At 37.6% G+C, this 16396-nt stretch overlaps 4 protein-coding genes and 1 long non-coding RNA gene across 6 annotated transcripts in view; 3 read left to right on the top strand and 2 right to left on the bottom strand.

Annotated features, from left to right (window-relative positions):
* The first annotated feature begins 1070 nt into the window (after positions 1-1070).
* LOC107722554 (fat storage-inducing transmembrane protein 1) lies at positions 1071-3964 on the top strand. The gene is made up of 2 exons (XM_016530949.1): positions 1071-1858; positions 2955-3964. Exons 1-2 carry the CDS (start codon positions 1680-1682, stop codon positions 3649-3651), a joined length of 876 nt encoding a protein of 291 aa, XP_016386435.1. The 5' UTR covers positions 1071-1679; the 3' UTR covers positions 3652-3964.
* Positions 3965-4676: 712 nt separating this feature from the next.
* Positions 4677-8584, bottom strand: trnau1apb (tRNA selenocysteine 1 associated protein 1b). 2 transcript variants are annotated; one of them, XM_016530948.1, is made up of 9 exons: positions 8421-8584; positions 7839-7936; positions 6930-7029; positions 6456-6508; positions 6156-6287; positions 5599-5718; positions 5227-5464; positions 5084-5126; positions 4677-4981 (listed from the first exon to the last, which is right to left on the bottom strand). In XM_016530948.1, the coding sequence occupies exons 1-9, from the start codon at positions 8454-8456 to the stop codon at positions 4839-4841; spliced, it is 963 nt and encodes a 320-aa protein (XP_016386434.1). In that variant the 5' UTR covers positions 8457-8584; the 3' UTR covers positions 4677-4838. The 2 variants fall into 2 exon arrangements, with proteins under 2 accessions (XP_016386434.1, XP_016386433.1); XM_016530947.1 differs by having other exon boundaries at positions 5084-5129; positions 8421-8583.
* Positions 5716-13192, top strand: LOC107722557 (uncharacterized). Its single transcript, XR_001637818.1, has 3 exons — positions 5716-5784; positions 12582-12585; positions 13182-13192. It is a non-coding gene; the product is annotated as an uncharacterized LOC107722557 (long non-coding RNA).
* LOC107722555 (probable 54S ribosomal protein L34, mitochondrial) lies at positions 9475-10865 on the top strand. The gene is made up of 2 exons (XM_016530950.1): positions 9475-9605; positions 10074-10865. The coding sequence occupies exons 1-2, from the start codon at positions 9550-9552 to the stop codon at positions 10390-10392; spliced, it is 375 nt and encodes a 124-aa protein (XP_016386436.1). The 5' UTR covers positions 9475-9549; the 3' UTR covers positions 10393-10865.
* Positions 10959-16396, bottom strand: part of LOC107722556 (anoctamin-8-like) — a 17551-nt gene continuing 12113 nt past the window's right edge. Inside the window, exons 9-18 of the mRNA XM_016530951.1 lie at positions 15214-15298; positions 14936-15018; positions 14658-14784; positions 14385-14440; positions 14157-14231; positions 13407-14060; positions 13048-13239; positions 12813-12944; positions 12136-12246; positions 10959-11991 (exon numbers count right to left, since the gene is read on the bottom strand). Of these exons, the coding sequence (XP_016386437.1) occupies positions 11368-11991; positions 12136-12246; positions 12813-12944; positions 13048-13239; positions 13407-14060; positions 14157-14231; positions 14385-14440; positions 14658-14784; positions 14936-15018; positions 15214-15298 (2139 nt within the window). The 3' untranslated portion in view covers positions 10959-11367. The remainder of the gene's footprint in view (positions 11992-12135; positions 12247-12812; positions 12945-13047; positions 13240-13406; positions 14061-14156; positions 14232-14384; positions 14441-14657; positions 14785-14935; positions 15019-15213; positions 15299-16396) is intronic.

Here is a 16396-nt window from a genome sequence, read left to right as displayed (position 1 = left end):
TGCACCATCTAATCAAGGTCTTAAGCATACTAGAAACTTCCAGGCAGGTGTATTGAAGCAAGTTGGAGCTAAACTCTGCAGGATAGTGGCCCTCCAGGACCGTGTTTGGACACCCCTGGACTAAAGTCTAGGCCAGGGGTGTCCTGCAAAGTTTAACTCCCACCCCAATTAAACACGCCTGAACCAGCTAATCAAGGTCTTGCTAGGCATACTAGAAAAGGCATACTAGAAACTTCCAGTCAGGTGTGTTGGAGCTAAATTCTGTCTGTTGTACATAGCCCTTCAGGACTGAGTTTGGACTTCCCTGGACCCTTTAGGTTACTTTTCATTTTGATACAAAGGTTCACAATCTTCATCTAAACATGAACTAAAAATACTGTATGATCACTTGAAATCTTTTAGTTGAGGAATTATAGACGTTTCTTGAATTTTAGAACAAGAACAATAGGCCAGGGAGATTTATTTACAGGAATACATCACATTACATGCTCATATGGCACATACCAAAGACACTATTTAATATGGAGCTAATTAAAGACAGCAAGGAGAGAGAGCAGACTGGTGTTTGTAAGAGACAGAAAATATAATGTAGTTGGTGCAGACAGTGGAGACCATAGAGGGACTCAGTGATTGACAGAGACAGGCAGCACCAACAGCTGAATCTAAGAATGGAGAAAGCAGCAGAGAGGAATGAAGATACAGTACAAAGGTTAGAGCTAAATATGGCTGAATTGAAAAGCACCCCAGTAACTGTACACAGCATTTAGTGACGTTTATACAGCAGTGAATCACTGACATTTTACGAGCAGTGCTTTCTGCTCATCCACTGAAAAGAGAACCAAAATGTGTCATTATCTAGAGGTTTAAGAGTTAATGGAATTCATATTAGCTGTTGTGAACATTTATGCACTTATCAGTTTTGTCCAGTTTTTTTAACAGTGATCATTTGGTCCATCATCGACAATACAGTTACTGTTTTCACACAGAACTCTCTAATTGCAACATGACACCCGCCAACACCAACATGCAGAAGGCGACAACATTTCTTTTTCTGTTCTGAGGGGGTGGAGAGCATGTGGGCCATGTGCAAGGTCCAAGAGACCCTCTGTTAGAGCAGTTGTGCTGCTAGAGAAATGAAAGAGACCCACGGATACAAAGAACATGGAAATCAGGAATGAACAGGATTTTCTTTATCTTGGATGCAAGGAATAAACGGAAGTTTTTGGCTGCGAGAACATAAAGGGGGAGTGCAGATCCCGGAAAGATACAGATCAGAGGAGAGCTAGGCCGTGAAAATCTCTTGAAGGACACAGAGTGTAAGAAAAGGAAACTACTAAAGTAGCACATGCCATTTTTTATACCTGGATTAAATGCAATAATATATGTGACTGTAATTACAGAAGCATATCTACAACATACATTGCCAGAAAAGTGATTCCAGTGAATGAGAACACCCTTTTTCAAACAGTTAACTGAAAAACACACTTGCATGGGTCATTGGACAAGCTTACATAAATTGTGATTTTTTTTTATCATTTACATCAGGAGAATTTTACAACACCAACACACTTGCAGCAGTCCCTGAGGAGGTTTTGTTGGATTCTGAAAGAGACTGGACTTTAACAACAACCAATCCATATTATCTGTAATTTGCTGGTATAGTTAAGGAAACGATACAAATGTTTCTAAACTCTATCCTTGTGGTCATTACTGACCTGGCAGCTGGACTTCTTGGCAACGCATCATTTCGACGTCATTTTCATTTGTTGCTGTCATCATTGCTTTTGTTTGGGCCGCTCCTGAGCCTATGGGTTTCCCATTATAGTGTCTTTGCAAAGAGGACTCACTTTCTCTACAGGTAAGACACAAAAGAATCATATCTGTGCAATTGAATATTCAATTAAGTAATACCACACCAGTGCTGCTGTTTTGCAGGTAATCACAACAGCAGTGAGTGTGACAGTGCTTTATACAACAGTCCAATAAGTTAATACTGAATAATTTACATTTTAGACACACAAAAAAAAATCGAACAAAATCAAAGCAGAATCAAATCTTCACATCTCACAATAAAGACTTAGTCAGGATAACACCTTATTTAATTTTTGACAAAAATGAAAACAAGGCTGTGAGGGATAGGCGTACAGTGCATTCAGTGGATTGTACTATTGTTTAACAACATATCAGTTGTTCAGCTGACGAAACGTCTTTCCAGAATAAACTTTTAGTAGACCAACACTTTTTGAAAATGAGTTGTAAAGAGTAAAGATCTAAGGCCTTTGTATACAGTGCATGTCATTGTAAACACTATAAGTCTATCCCTCAGTTTTATTTTCCTACGCATTAAATTCAAAATACAGTCTTAACCTGATTAAGGTCTATAGCGTTCCTGAATAAATCAGAGTTTTTGAAATAATCAGTTGAGTGAATGATACAATGACTCACTCGTGAAGATTGTGGCTGAAAATAGGCAAAAAAAAACAGTATTTAAAAAGAGTATTATGTCTGAATTTACAGGCTGCGTGTGAGTAATTTTGAGTAATTACTTATTTACCATTAAAAAGTATATTCTATATAGTATGATAAATATAAATGATTGACGCCGGTAGTATGAATGTAATCCAGACGTACAATCGTCATGTTTTCATTGTCATGTGATTTACAAATCATCTGCCTTGACCTAATGGAATAATAAAGTGTCCATTGGTTGTGCACTTCAGAATCTCACCAGACGCAGTAGGTCAACCGAATACTTTTCGCTTACTGTTTATTATGAATACTGTAAAATTGGAAATACTACTCTTTTCACATACTGGTTTTCGCCTCTATATAGTAAGGAAAATATGCATATTTGGATGCAGCCACCGTATTCTTACAATTGAGTGCAAAAAATATATAGGATACACTGTTCTCTATATTAATACAGTAATGTATCATTCACCATTCATTTTTAGGGTGTTCCTGCGCTCAGGTTGGGGTTGGACCTGCATCTTTGTTGGCTCTTTTGTCTTCGTCCTGTCTTTCTCAGTTCGTCGCTCTCTCACACTTTCCCTGCGACACCTTTCTCGGCTAGCTGTGGCAGGTGGACTCTGGCTGGGCTTCCGCAAACTGCTTTGTCTGTTGGAAAATGCCACCGGGAGCTGCTATGAGCCCCTCAGTTCCACTCTTGAGTTGGCTTCAGGGACCAATGGAGATCAACCTTTACTGCTTTTACGAGAAGGTGAAACAAAGGAGGCCTGTGTCCGCTCTGGCATGTTGTGGCGTGGCTATGAAGTATCTGAAGATGCCCTCCTACTGTGTTTGTGCTGCCTGCTTCTAGCTGAGGAGACTGCAGTGTTTGGGCCCTACCTGAGCCTGGGTGGACCCTCTGAAGCCCCGCTGCGCATCCTCTTCCTGTTCTGCGTCCTGCTGTTGAGTCTCTGGGTGTTCCTGCTGCTCTGCCTGCTGGCTTACTTCCCACAGTTTCCTACTCAGCTTTTGGGAGGTGCCCTGGGTTGTTTGAGCTGGAGAGCATTGTATCAGGGCTGGTACCGACATGGACCTAGTTGGTACTGCCCTGGGAGGCCAGGGGTGGGACTTTTGTCTACACAGAGCAAACAGGAAGAGACATCTGAGACACTGTGTGAAAGTAATGCTAAAGAGATCAACTAGAGAAGGCTTGAGCAATTTGCTTGGTACAATTTGGACTAACTATACATAGAGGTGCTGCAGTATACCAGTGAAAACCGCAGAATATCCTGCCAAATCGCTACCAATACAAGATGAATGTATATTTGATCAATTCTTTATCAAAATTGCTGGTCTTTATATATTTTATTAATGCGTGCTTACTAAATCCTCTCTCAAATTGAATAACATGGTCAAGAAGGTACTTCACCTAAAAATTTCCTTCAAAAATTTCCTTCAAACCTGCATGACAGATTTTCACTGTTGTTTGGATTTTACTGACTTTCTAAATATCTTCTTTTGTGTTCCATAGAGGAAAGGATGCTATACAGGTTTGGAATAACATGTGGTTGAGTAAGCGGTGACAGAATTTCCATTTTAGGGTGAACTGCATGTTAAATGATTTAAAAATTAATCAGGTTCGAGTTTAAATATATTTGGCAATAGTTTGAACACTAATACAGAACTGGTTTCACACATAAAACCATGATTACAGAATAAATGAAGACACAAATGAGACATATTGATTTATTAAATTCTTCCTTGACAATCTCAATTTGTTTTTTATTACAAAAATATTCACAGAATTTCTGGAAAGCTCAGCCTTAAATAAGAAATTTGCGATTCATTTATGCCCAAATGCATATGTAATTTAAAGACAGAGAAAATTTATTCTGGGTCAGTGTGGTATACATTTTTATGCAGTTGTCTCATTTTGCAAAAATCTCTAAACATGAGCCATCTCTTGAACAAAGCTTTCACAAATGAAAAACCATCAGTGGCCTCACAACAGACAAAAAAGGGGTGTATATAAGAGATGCTTATTTGGACCACACAAGACCACAAAAAAGCATGCTTCAGATTTCTAATGAAAAAGTTTAATAAGGCAAGAGTAGGAATAGCTCCTGGTTAAAAATGACAATAGTACTGAAAAAGATTCTTTCCATCCATCTTTTTTTTTTTTTAAACTGTACAACAAAACCACAACTACCTAACTTTGAAAAAAGAAAAAAGGTGACACATGAAGAAAACGTCTTGCCTGCTCGAATGAAGCTCCAAATAAAAGGCTGAAAAGGAGAAAAACAATCTCTGAAAAACTCGCTCAGAGCAATATAAAAAGGCATGTTCCTTCACAAAGTACAATAATCCCGAACGGTGGTTGGTTCAGACAGTCACGAACCGTTCATCATAGGAATTTCAGATGTGACACTGTCCAATGGCTGCCAGAGGCAATCCATGAGCGAATCGTAGAGCTCCTCACTGCGCTCCATGAATTGCTTATTTAATGCCTCCACATCCACCTGTGGGTTTGGGTCTGAGGGAGAAGAAAGATAGTGAGTAATTAATAATGTGTGATCTTGCTCTAATCAACAATTTGGTCAATTAAACAGTCAAATGAAATGTTACGAAATATTACCTTCAGCAGGGTCCTCCTCAGCATTCTCTGTGCCATCATGTGACTGCTGAAGCGATACAAAAAAACGGTCAATTGCAGAACAGAAATGGATTGAATTTATATTTAAAAAAACATTAATCTTCATCAATCACTATTAAAAATACCTCTGTGGATCCCTGCATGTCAAAGGGCATGGGGGGCATCCCCATGGGTGGGGGTGGTCCCATCATCCCGTGTGGAACTGGAGGAGGGGTAGCATATGGGTTGTAGCCGTAGTTATAACCGCTGTACTGATCATAACCCCACTGTGGATAGTAATTGTTGTAAGGCTGTTGATAGTACTGCTGTTGATAGTTGGTGTTGTAGCTGTTATTCTGGTTGTGGTAACTGCTTGGTTTATTGCTAAAATGAAAAAAAGAAAGAATATGGTGAGATTTCACGTGGATTTGTGAAGTTAAAGTTTAAATATCAGGATTAAGTCTCACTGACCACATAAAACTTAAATAACAATGACAAAAAATTCTAATGAAATATACCCTTTGTTGACAGCAATGCTTATCCTGATGGGTTTTCCTCCCAGGCCTGATGCATTCTGAAACTCCTCGAGGGCTTTCTTCTGTTCATTCTCGTCGCTAAACTTCACGAAGCCATAACCCCTGTGCATGTGAAAAAAATAGATCTTCAGCACCCGCTCCCTCACGCTTCATGTGCCTCATCATGCAGTATATCCATATTTCAATATGTATTCAGAAAGTAATAATTAATTTGATGGTAGAACTGAAACTTCTCTTTTACTTTTAACATGAAGTAGCATCACTTCAATTGTGAGTTGCTCTCGCTTACCCTATATGGGGAAAACAATAGTTTTAGCAGATTTGTCAAATCACATCCATGTATTGTCTGGCCCTTTTTAGGAGAGGGAGGGTAAAGAGTATCGACTGAAAATAAGCTTTTAAAAAATACAAAATAAAAGGTAAAGGAGACCTCATCTAGTTCAACGACCTCATCTTTGGTCAACGTCAGTAGGTCAAACTGTCAGAGAAAGCCAAGATTGGTTATGCAGTACAGAGTTGGCGGCTGAAACATTTCATACCTGGAGTTCCCATAGGGATCAGTGACAACTTTGGCTCCTTTGCATGAAGGAAATTTTTTCAGAAAGAACTGATGAAGCTGGTAGTCATCCACTTCTGATGTGAGATCTCCAACAAAGACCGAAAATTCTGGGCTGAGGAAGAAAGTGAACGTGATGAAGTGACGTAAAGTGAAAGAAGCCTCCACAGTTTGTAAAATTTAATATTTAACAACAAAAATGCAGCTACTTTCTTTTTTTTTTGTTCCTCAACAAGAGATCAGCAACTAAAAAAAATTTTTTTTCTGTACATGGTGTGCTTACCCAGGCTCTGGCCTTTTCCCATATGTTGCATAGTTTAGCTTGAATTTCCTGGGCTGAAATGCAAACAAAATACAACCATTGAGCAAATCAAATGACACTTTGCCTGTAGTATGGAGACAATTCGCTGACAAATAGAGTTATATTATTTGAGTAAGGAAGCTATTATTTCCACATACCTCCACCAATCAGTACTGGCTTTATCCCATTCGTCAGCTAGTTCCTAACAGAGTTTATTCACCAGCTTCAAACAAAGTCATTTTAAAAACAGCCTCAACCACCTTCCTTAGGGAAGAAATTGAGCTCTGTAACTCGCCCATCACTAGTAATATATGGAGTAATAATTCAAATGTCTCATATCAGGTGGGGGCCGTGCTGGTTATGCCTTCCTATAATAATCTACATATATGAATGCATTGAAATCAAATATAGATACCAAAACTACACAATCTAATGAGTGAAAGTTTGGCATCTTACCGGATTCGATCCTGGAACCAGCTTCCCATTAAGCCTCTGCACACAACGGTCAACACCGGCCTCATCTGCTAGCTCTACAAAACAGTATCCAGCCGAGCCTCTGAGGAAACACACAAGACAATATTCAATGATTTCTGTCAACAAACATACACAAAAGACAAAATCTGGCTCATCTCAAAGGCAAATAAGCCAAGTAATATGATAATATACATATTTTCAGTGAGTCTGGATATTATTAACAAAGAAATAAGCTGTAGACCGAAAAAGTTGCCTAGATACTAGTTTGACATGTTTTTACATAGGAACTTTTTTTAAGTCTTTGTTTAGGAGTTATAACTAAGCCATGAACCAAACCAACCAGCTATGAGATGAATACATGGCGAACTTTGATTTGAAGCAAAAAATTATATTTGAAAATCAGGGAAAAAGACAAAATGGCTTCGATGAGGGGAAAATCTACAATGCCATGAAGCATTGCGAAAGACAATGAAATTAAAACCTATGGAGAAATATAAAAGTATTGATTTAAAGATGTTGATTATATAGAGAAACAATATACTTTGTTTAGTTAAAAAAAAAAAACTCAGTGCTTTATGGGAGTGGATAGGCACTAAGGGATTTTTTTTGGAATGGTTTGCTTGTTGCAATTCTGATTAGTGAAGAATTCTTTGCAGAATTAAGGGCAATGTAGTTTTTAACTGGAATTCTGTTAAAAACAATTATAAAAAAAAAAAATTTAAATAATGGGGGCTGATGGCTTCAACAAAAGCATGTACCATCAATTAATAACCTCATGGCAGGTCTGTCTTTAAAGGTTTATAGGTTATCATTAAAAACCTATTTCCTGCTTGATGGGCTTTTTACTTCAGGAAACCAACTGTTGCACTTTATTTAGAGACGTAATCTTACCCGGTAACTCGATGTGTAATTATTTTGACACCGTAGGCAGTCTCTCCCATAGTGCTGAAAGCTTGCTTAATGAAGTTTTCATCCATGTATGGGTCTAACTGTAAAACAAATAATGCGATTAATGGCCTGTCAGCATATTTTAAACACACACCAACCATGTGAATGATTTTTTTAACCGTGTTAATGATTTACATAGGGAAGCAGAGAAGTTCTGTCGGTGACGTAGATAAATTGACTTAACGTACAGTTTTGTGAATTACAACTTGTTGTATAATTACTGAATCAACTCGAAATCATAACCCGGACATGTAGTTTGTTTCATTATTTACACTACGAGTCTACGACATAAAAATATGCAAATATGAGAGGCCTGCTGAGAAAATACAAACCACGGATTAATTACCGCCATATTTACAAATGTGCTAAAGCATTACTTTAATTCGGTGTAAATTCAACATTTTTTCTCCAGTTTAGTGAGCGTTTGAGTGGCCTGTTGGCCATGCTTGCGTAACATCGAGCTAAACCCACATGCTGCTGCTTTCTACAAACTCGAAGAAAAGTAAACAAAAACACAATACTTACATCACCCATCCATAAACTTGTCATTCTGTTAAACATCTTGACGGCTGAAACTGTTGCACCTCAGAGGTTTGCAAAATTAAGCGACAATTGGCTGCAGAGTTTGCGTAGTGGTTCGTGAAGCTAGCAGAACGTTACGTTTACTGAACACACACACACACTTCCGCTTCCGGCAGCGCAGAGATCAGATCCAGTGAATGCGAGAGTTCACTCCTCTGCCAGTCTGTCTGTTAGGTTTACTCGGGGTTCAGCACACCGCATTTCTGTAAAGAGTCCATGCATGGGTACATTTTCAACAGTTTTAGTTTTTGTAATAAAATTAAGTAAATAACACTCGATGCTTCGCATATGTTATTCTGAGTTTGACTTGAAGGGGGCAGTAGTGAGTGTTGAAAACTCCGGCCAGCTGTCCCTACTTGAGCCGTCCAGCAGAGGAAGAGACCTGAGAAAATGGTTAATACTAAAAGAAGTGTAAGTGGTAGAAATAGAAAAGAAGAGGTTATTATAACTAGGATGAGACTTGGACACTCGGGATTGAACGCTTCACTGTTCATAACTGGAATACATGAGACTGGTCTATGTGGGAATTGTGGGGAGAAAGAAACAGTGGAGCATGCAATATATAATTGTACAAGTTATGATGAAGAAAGAAAGGAATTAATATATTTAAACAAAAAAGGTAAGGTAAATAAGGATTTGGAATACTTATTAGGATATGAGTTTAACAGAGATAGAGAAGGATACAGGATATTAATAAAATACATATATACTACTGGGTTAAGTGAAACGATTTAAATATAGACTGCGGATGCTCTATTATATTCTGGATCTTTAGGAGACCACGGATTTAGTCTGGAGGAGCTGAACACGCAGCGCCAGGTGGAGCCTGGGGAGAAGGAATGGGATGGAGCATCGAATAATTATTTAAGTAGGAATATTTGTGTGCAAGAACAGGAAAAGCAAAAACAAGGAATAAATTGATAAATAAACCATGACTGCATAACAGCAAAAGTAGGTGGCGATATGCACACAGGATGTAACACGCCAAAAAACGGAAGAAGAAGAAGAGACCTGCGACGCAAGACATGTGATGACTTTGGTATGATATTGATGGAAGGAAGCTGTAGCCGAAATGAACACGTTACGAACAAAATTTCTGCGCTTTTCGGGGACACAGAGTTTGTGTCGGTATGTGAAACCAAACAATTCTTTAATAAACGTGTGGTAAATTAGTTTGTTGAACGTCTTTTTGATTGTGAATTTAACCACCAGCGTTAGCGATAACCTGACCTTTGCCATGAACCCAATGAAATATTGGTATTAATCTAATCAGAATATATTACAAAAACCACAGCTAAACAAAGATTACACAAAAATACAGTGAAAAATATTACAAGTGTAATGATGGTATAGTTACAGTACAGTATGCAGTAATGAAATGTAGTGCAATAAATGCTGAGTCTCCTTCAGTTTGGCTTTATTCATATTAAGTTACTTTTAAGTTTACATTAGTCGTGCAAGTCAGAACAATGTACAAATTCACCTGTATATCACTTTTCAACTGAGTTTTGAGGAAGACTTTCAGTCTTCAGGACTCGTGTACAGTTCATGCATGCATGTGTAAATATTTTACACTATATTCTAATTCACTTTCAGGAGTAATGGCTCTCACTCTACCATATTCAGCTGCAGTCAGCTCCGCTTTATCAGTTCCTTGGTTCTGTCAAGGACAGGAGCTGAGCAGAAACCTGTCCTGCAAGCAACCCTGAACACCAAAGCAGAGGGAGATTGTGTTTTCCAGCAGCCAGTCTGGCACTATCAACAAGTCCGCACAGTCAAACGTGGGACAGAATATCAGCCGAAGAACATCAAACGAAAGAGGACCCATGGGTGGATCAAAAGAATTAGCAGTCCAGGTGGGATCGAAGTTATCCTGCGCCGAATGCTCAAAGGACGAAAGTCCCTCACGCATTGAGACTCTGACCGGACAGTTGCTTTGATAGACCTTTGAAGTGAATCTCAGTTGAATGTCAGCTGTGCAGTAGAGCTTTTGAGTTTCTATTGAAAATAGTTGTCAAATTAAAGCGATTAATGCACAATGGCGCCAATAGACTTAATTGGATGTTGTTGTTTTTTTATTCAGATGGATCTTATCCTCCTTGATACTTCCAGTTGAGCATATTCATGTCAAAGTTTTTGCTGTATGTAGTGTTACACTCAGATCAGAGCATTTACTGTTTGATTTTTGAATAACATGAGCATACATATAAGTAATCAGAATGGGAAAAGAGGTATAGGTGAGAAGATAAAAAATAATATACACATAAAAACTACATTTGTCATGATCAGATTCTGTTCCCATTATTCTGACTAGTTTCAAAAATGTTATTATAATGTTAATAAAAAACCTGCATTTGTCATGGTGTATTATTATAGTTCATTTTTATAAGCAATTGTATATGCATTTAATTTGTATTATGATAATAGTATAAAAGTAAAAAAAAAAAAGGGCTTTGAAGTAACGGTGTATATTGTGTCTGATATACCTTTTTTTTTTCTTTTCACAGTAATTCCATTTTATTGCATTGTGGGTTCACACATTATAAGATCAAAATTAGCAAGGACAATGCATTGTTTTTAGATTGTCATATTTACTGTTTCAAATAAGAAAAATAATAATGCATAGAAAAATATAAAATCTATACATTTTACAGTGCTCATTCAAACGTCCTTTCTTGCTTGCCCATGCCTAAACTGATTTTATCATGCAGGTGACTTAGCATGCCGCCTTTAGTGAGTAAACTATATGGAGGTCTCCGATTAATATATTGTATTAAAATGATTTTTGACATGCAGTTCCACTCACTACATGGTTGCTTTATCACATTTAAGCAAATGTTAAGCATTACAATCAGTGCTATATATTAACTGAGTAGTATTACCATTTCATTCACTGTTTTTTTGAAGGATTAGAACCAAAGTCTGAGCTTTCACTCTTTTCAACCTCAGATGGAAGCTCTTCTGATGAAGGGTTTTGGGCAATATTTGTGTGTTGTGCATTAGTGGCCCTTGAGGCATCTTCTGGTTTCACTTGTTGTTCAGAACCAGCACCAGTACATGGATTTTCCTTCCCAAAGTTGAAGAGTTTGCCTGGATTGAAGGACTTGCTGGGAGACTGTGATTTCTCGTGGCTCCCATGTGTAGCTGCTTGTGCGACTGCTGCAGCGGCTTCCTTTTTTAACTCTTGGGATTTGAGGAACTTCAGAAAACCTGGAAGTTTGGCCTCACCGCTTGTGGGAGAAGTGGTAGAGGTGAATTTACCCTGAAGTGGGATTATCTGTTTAAGTTTCATTACATTATTGTTGCCTAAAAGGGAGCTGGGTCTCTTGAGTTTATCTCCGGAGCTGAACTTGGCCGCTGGGCTTTTTTCATGGCGATGTTCTTCACCTCCATTCAGATCGGACTTGTCTTGATCTTGTCGTGCCAATTCCTCTGCCATTTTTTGATGCTCCTCTTCTTCTTCAGACTTCCTCCTTTGCTGCTGCTGGTGCTGCTGTGCGAGGCGTTCATGTTTCTGATGCAGAAACAGACAATGACACACCCATTTAACTCAACAAACCAAGATTTTTTTTTCTTCTCAACGTGATGATATACACATTAAAATGACATTTAGACATTGCAATGGACATTGTTAGTCTACACTCATGTGCTGTGCTACCTTGAGAGCCTCTCTCCGCTGGTATTCAAGTTTGGCCATCTCATCTGCCACCCAGTTTGGAATATCAGGAATTGCAACATGAATTATATATTTGAGCAGAATGGCGAAGTGCTGAAAACCATATGAGAAGGGTTACATTCCATTTACTACATTTTATACATAATTTAGCCAAGATTTAGGTTTGTTATACACAATGTATATACACTACAAAATGTTTTTTAGGAAATTAATACCTTTATTCAGCAATAACTTATCAGAAGACATTTACAGTATTATAAAAGATTCTATTTCAAATCCTGTTCTTTTGAACTTTCTATTCCTGAGAAAAATATATCATCGTTTTCACAAAAATATTAAGCAGCACAACTGTTTTTAACATATATTATTAATAATAAAAAGAAATGTTTCTTGAGCACCAAATCAGCATAGTAGAATGATATTTGAAGGATCGTGTAACACTGAAGACTGGAGTAATGATGCTGAAAATTCAGCTTTGCCATCAAAGGAATAAATTATTTCTTAAAATATACTGAAATAGACAAGTTATTTTAAAATAATATTTCACAATATTACTGTTTTTTTTTTACTGTATTTTTGATCAAATACATGCAGCCTTGTTGAGCATACAAAAAATCTTTGTATTTTTTGTAAACAGTTTTTTTGCTATTCATTCTTACCTCTAGCACTACAACAGAGATAACGGCCATCTCAGGGCTCAACCAGGGGAAGAGTCGTTGCAGCTGTCCACACTGGCCAATGAGGTAACAGTTCACAATTATTGCGATCAGACCCATTGCCTCCATTGCAGTCTGTTTAAATTTTAAGAACAAACAAAAGCAAATGAACACAAACAAGAAATACAATCGGCTATGAATAATTTACTAAGCAATTACTCTGAATGGATCTCCTGACCTGCCATTGTCCAATGTTTTCAACCCTTTGCCCAAAGGGTCTCTGGAGGCCTGTGCAAAGTTTTAGCGCATCGCTTCGGATTTCTACAATGTTGTTTATGAGGGCACACATGGCTGCCAGAGGAAATGCTGAAGAGAAGAGCACAACGTAGCCAAACTGTATGAACATCTCCTGGTAATCCTGAAGAGTATCCTGCAAGTTGAAATAAAAGAAAATGATCTTGTTTTTGATACAGTTTGTAAACCAGCCACTGGGTTCAGAAAGTAGCAAATAAGTCGCATAAATAGCATTTCTAAACTTGTATGATTAATAACGGCATCAGCTGGTCAGGCCGATGATATAGATGGAGGAGCACAGACCTCATAAGTTAGCATGCAACTTTCAATCTCTGGTTGGGTCAAAACAGTGGATTCGTTCTCCTCTGGAGGATCCATCCAGGACATTTTCTTTTCCGTACTGTTGTTTTCCCCAGCAGATTTGATCTTTCTTCTCTGAGTTCCTTGAGGTTTACTCATGGAATCATCCATGTCTCTATCATCATCATCATCATCATCATCGTCGTCATCATCACGTATATCAAATATTAAGGATGGATCCATTCCTTTCTCCACAAGGGTAGGACTGCCATCGTCCTGTAAGCTGGCCTGTGTCGGTGCTTCCACAACCTTGTCCTTGTATTCCACCTTCTCGGTAAAGCTGACCTTCCTTTGCTTTAGTCCAGCATCATCATCCCCTTCCTCTGTTTTGGGAACTCTGTAGCTGGCGATTAAACTCCTCCTTTCTCTCTTTTCTGATTGCTCTGGAGGTGAGCCACTTTTATTCACATCCAGACTGGCTTGGCAAGTCAGTCGTATCCTTTGCACTATTAAATGACTATAGTTCAGGAGCATGGTTTGAATTAAGTCCCATAATGTCCTCAGAGCACCTAATTTATGGTGCTCATAGAGATACGGCTGTAACACTTCTTTGATATTTTGTAGAAATTGGCGGAAGATCAACAACGTGGCCAGCATCTGTAAATTAAAGAGCGTCATTTTTTGTCTGGGCTGCAGAATGATTCATTCATGACACTTTGTTGTTTTAATATTATTCTGCCGTCTGTGTATTACCTCTTTTAACCGCTCCATGTCTTTGAGATAAAATCCAATGTAGAAAAGGCTGAGGTAAGAATTTATGAACTGAAACTTTAAAATGCAGAACACGATATTTAACCATTACAGATATACACAATACTTCATAAATTCATCAAATACACGGTTTTTACAGTATGATGATACATTAATAAACTGAACATCTCCTGGTATATAGAAATAGATTAAATAAAGCATTAAACTTACAAAAACAGTCTTGAGGATGAGATTATTGTCATAAGTGCTTTGAAGTCTGTAATTTTCTGTTAAAATTGAAAAAAATGAATAAACAGGTGTCACTGAGGAAAAAAAACAATAATGAACAAACAAGCTGTGAAATAACCAAAAATGCAAGTTTGCTGCTAATATAATGACCCAATTTATGTCCCAATCTGGCTAAATTCAGTAACACGTACTGTGTAATGAAAATACAAATACACATTTAATGTTGTAAATGTTATTAACAGATTTAAGTCTTACCCATATCATTGAGCCAGAGAGCTATTTTCTTGTACACTTCATCACATACAGTAACAGTTACAGCCAGAAGAATTTTTGGGAAAAATCTACATATGCTTGGCAACTCCTTTGTTTCCATGACAAATTCCTGTAAGAGACAGAAGTCATGAATCCTGAATATCCATAAACAATGTTTAGTTGAATATGGAAAACAAATATATTTGAAACTTCATTGCAGAGTTTATTTGAAATAATCTGCTGTAGCAAGTTTTGTAACAAACGTTACAGAGTATCCTTACTTGAAGCTCCAGGCAGATAAACATGGCCAAACAGACGAAGCAGAGACAATTTGTTAGATTAGGCTTGTGAGTGTTATGCCACCCTTGTATTTTTGTTTTTAGTTTATGAGAGTTTAGTTTGGGCGTCGCATACGCTGAAGATTCCGGTTTTATTTTCATATTTCTTTATTTTGGTAGTTAGTTTAGAAGAAACTTATAAGGAGTGTTCTGTTTTGTTTATTTCTTTAATTTGGATGACACTCCTGTTTTTGGTTTTCTTTTCTTTCCTATGGTTAGACTGACCAACCAGCGGAACATTCTCCTCTTCCAGGGTGGGTAGAAAAACTCTTCACAGCCAGTCACCGGACTGCGATGCTTAATTCCCTGATATACATGTAGCAAAAATTGTAAAAAGTATAAACCAGTCAGTAATATATATATAGTACTGTCCTGAATAAGCTATTTCACATTACAGATGTTTACATATATGCCACAAGACAAAATAATAACTGAATTTATAAAAATTACCCCATTAAAAAGTTTACATACCCTTGAATCTTGATACTATGTGTCATTTCCAGGATGATCCACGACTGTTTTTATATTTTGTGATAGTTGTTCATGAGTTAGGTCCCTTGTTGGTCCTGAGTAGTTTAACTGCCTGCTGTTCTTCAGAAAAATCCTCCAATAGCTTTACATTAAAGGGTTAGTTTACACAAAAATAAAAACTGTTATCATTTACTCACACACGTCGTTTCATGACTTTCGTTCATCTTTGAAACACAAATAAAGACGCCTTAGAGATTTCTGACCTTCCAGTGAAAGTTCACTCCACCAAAACCTCACTGGTTTTATTTTAAGCATCAAACAAGCAGTTTTTATCATCAAATAAAGATGATCAGTGTTTATCGGTGACTGTATGATTTTGAGATCCATATTTTCACACTGAGGACAATTGAGGGACTCATGCATAACTACTACAAAAGGTGAAAACATGTACTGATGCTCAAGAAGGCCACAAAATGCATTAAGAGACGGGAGACTTATTAAGAGACTTTTTAAACTGGATGATCAGGGTAAATTGTACTTATTTTGTCTTCTGGGAAACATGTAAGTATTTATGTAGCTTCTGAAGTCCAGTACTAAATGAAAAAATATGCCTCCCACGTAACATTTATTGCTCTTAATGCTCTTAATGCATTGTGTTGCCTTCTTGAGCATCAGTAAATGTTTTTACGTTTTGTAATAGTTGTGTATGAGTCCCTCAGTTGTCCTCAGTGTGAAAACATGGATCTCAAAATCATAGTCACTTTTGAAAAAGGTTCAAATATGCAGAAGATGCTGGAAAACGAAAGAATGTGCAGGAGCTGGAGGATTTTTCTGAAGAAAAGCAGGCAGTTGAACTGCTCAGGACCAACAATGGACTCATGAACAACTATCACAAAATATAAAAACAGTCGTGGATCATCCAGGAAATGACAC

This window comes from Sinocyclocheilus rhinocerous, unplaced genomic scaffold (assembly GCF_001515625.1).
Source record: "Sinocyclocheilus rhinocerous isolate Xijiao unplaced genomic scaffold, SAMN03320098_v1.1 scaffold541, whole genome shotgun sequence".
Taxonomy (NCBI): Eukaryota; Metazoa; Chordata; class Actinopteri; order Cypriniformes; family Cyprinidae; genus Sinocyclocheilus; species Sinocyclocheilus rhinocerous.
This window is presented reverse-complemented; position numbering and strand designations above follow the sequence as displayed.

Bases quoted from the DNA above. Each gene is read 5' to 3' on its own strand.
- LOC107722555 (XM_016530950.1), top strand. From the start codon at position 9,550: ATGAACACGTTACGAACAAAATTTCTGCGCTTTTCGGGGACACAGAGT. The intron at 9,606-10,073 runs GTATGTGAAACC...ATTCACTTTCAG, and splicing joins GGGACACAGAGTTTGTGTCG to GAGTAATGGCTCTCACTCTA.
- LOC107722554 (XM_016530949.1), top strand. From the start codon at position 1,680: ATGTTTCTAAACTCTATCCTTGTGGTCATTACTGACCTGGCAGCTGGA. The intron at 1,859-2,954 runs GTAAGACACAAA...ATTCATTTTTAG, and splicing joins AGGACTCACTTTCTCTACAG to GGTGTTCCTGCGCTCAGGTT.
- trnau1apb (XM_016530947.1), bottom strand. From the start codon at position 8,456: ATGTTTAACAGAATGACAAGTTTATGGATGGGTGAT. The intron at 7,030-7,838 runs GTAAGATTACGT...GTGTTTCCTCAG, and splicing joins ATTACACATCGAGTTACCGG to AGGCTCGGCTGGATACTGTT. The intron at 6,509-6,929 runs GTAAGATGCCAA...TTTGCATTTCAG, and splicing joins TGGTTCCAGGATCGAATCCG to CCCAGGAAATTCAAGCTAAA.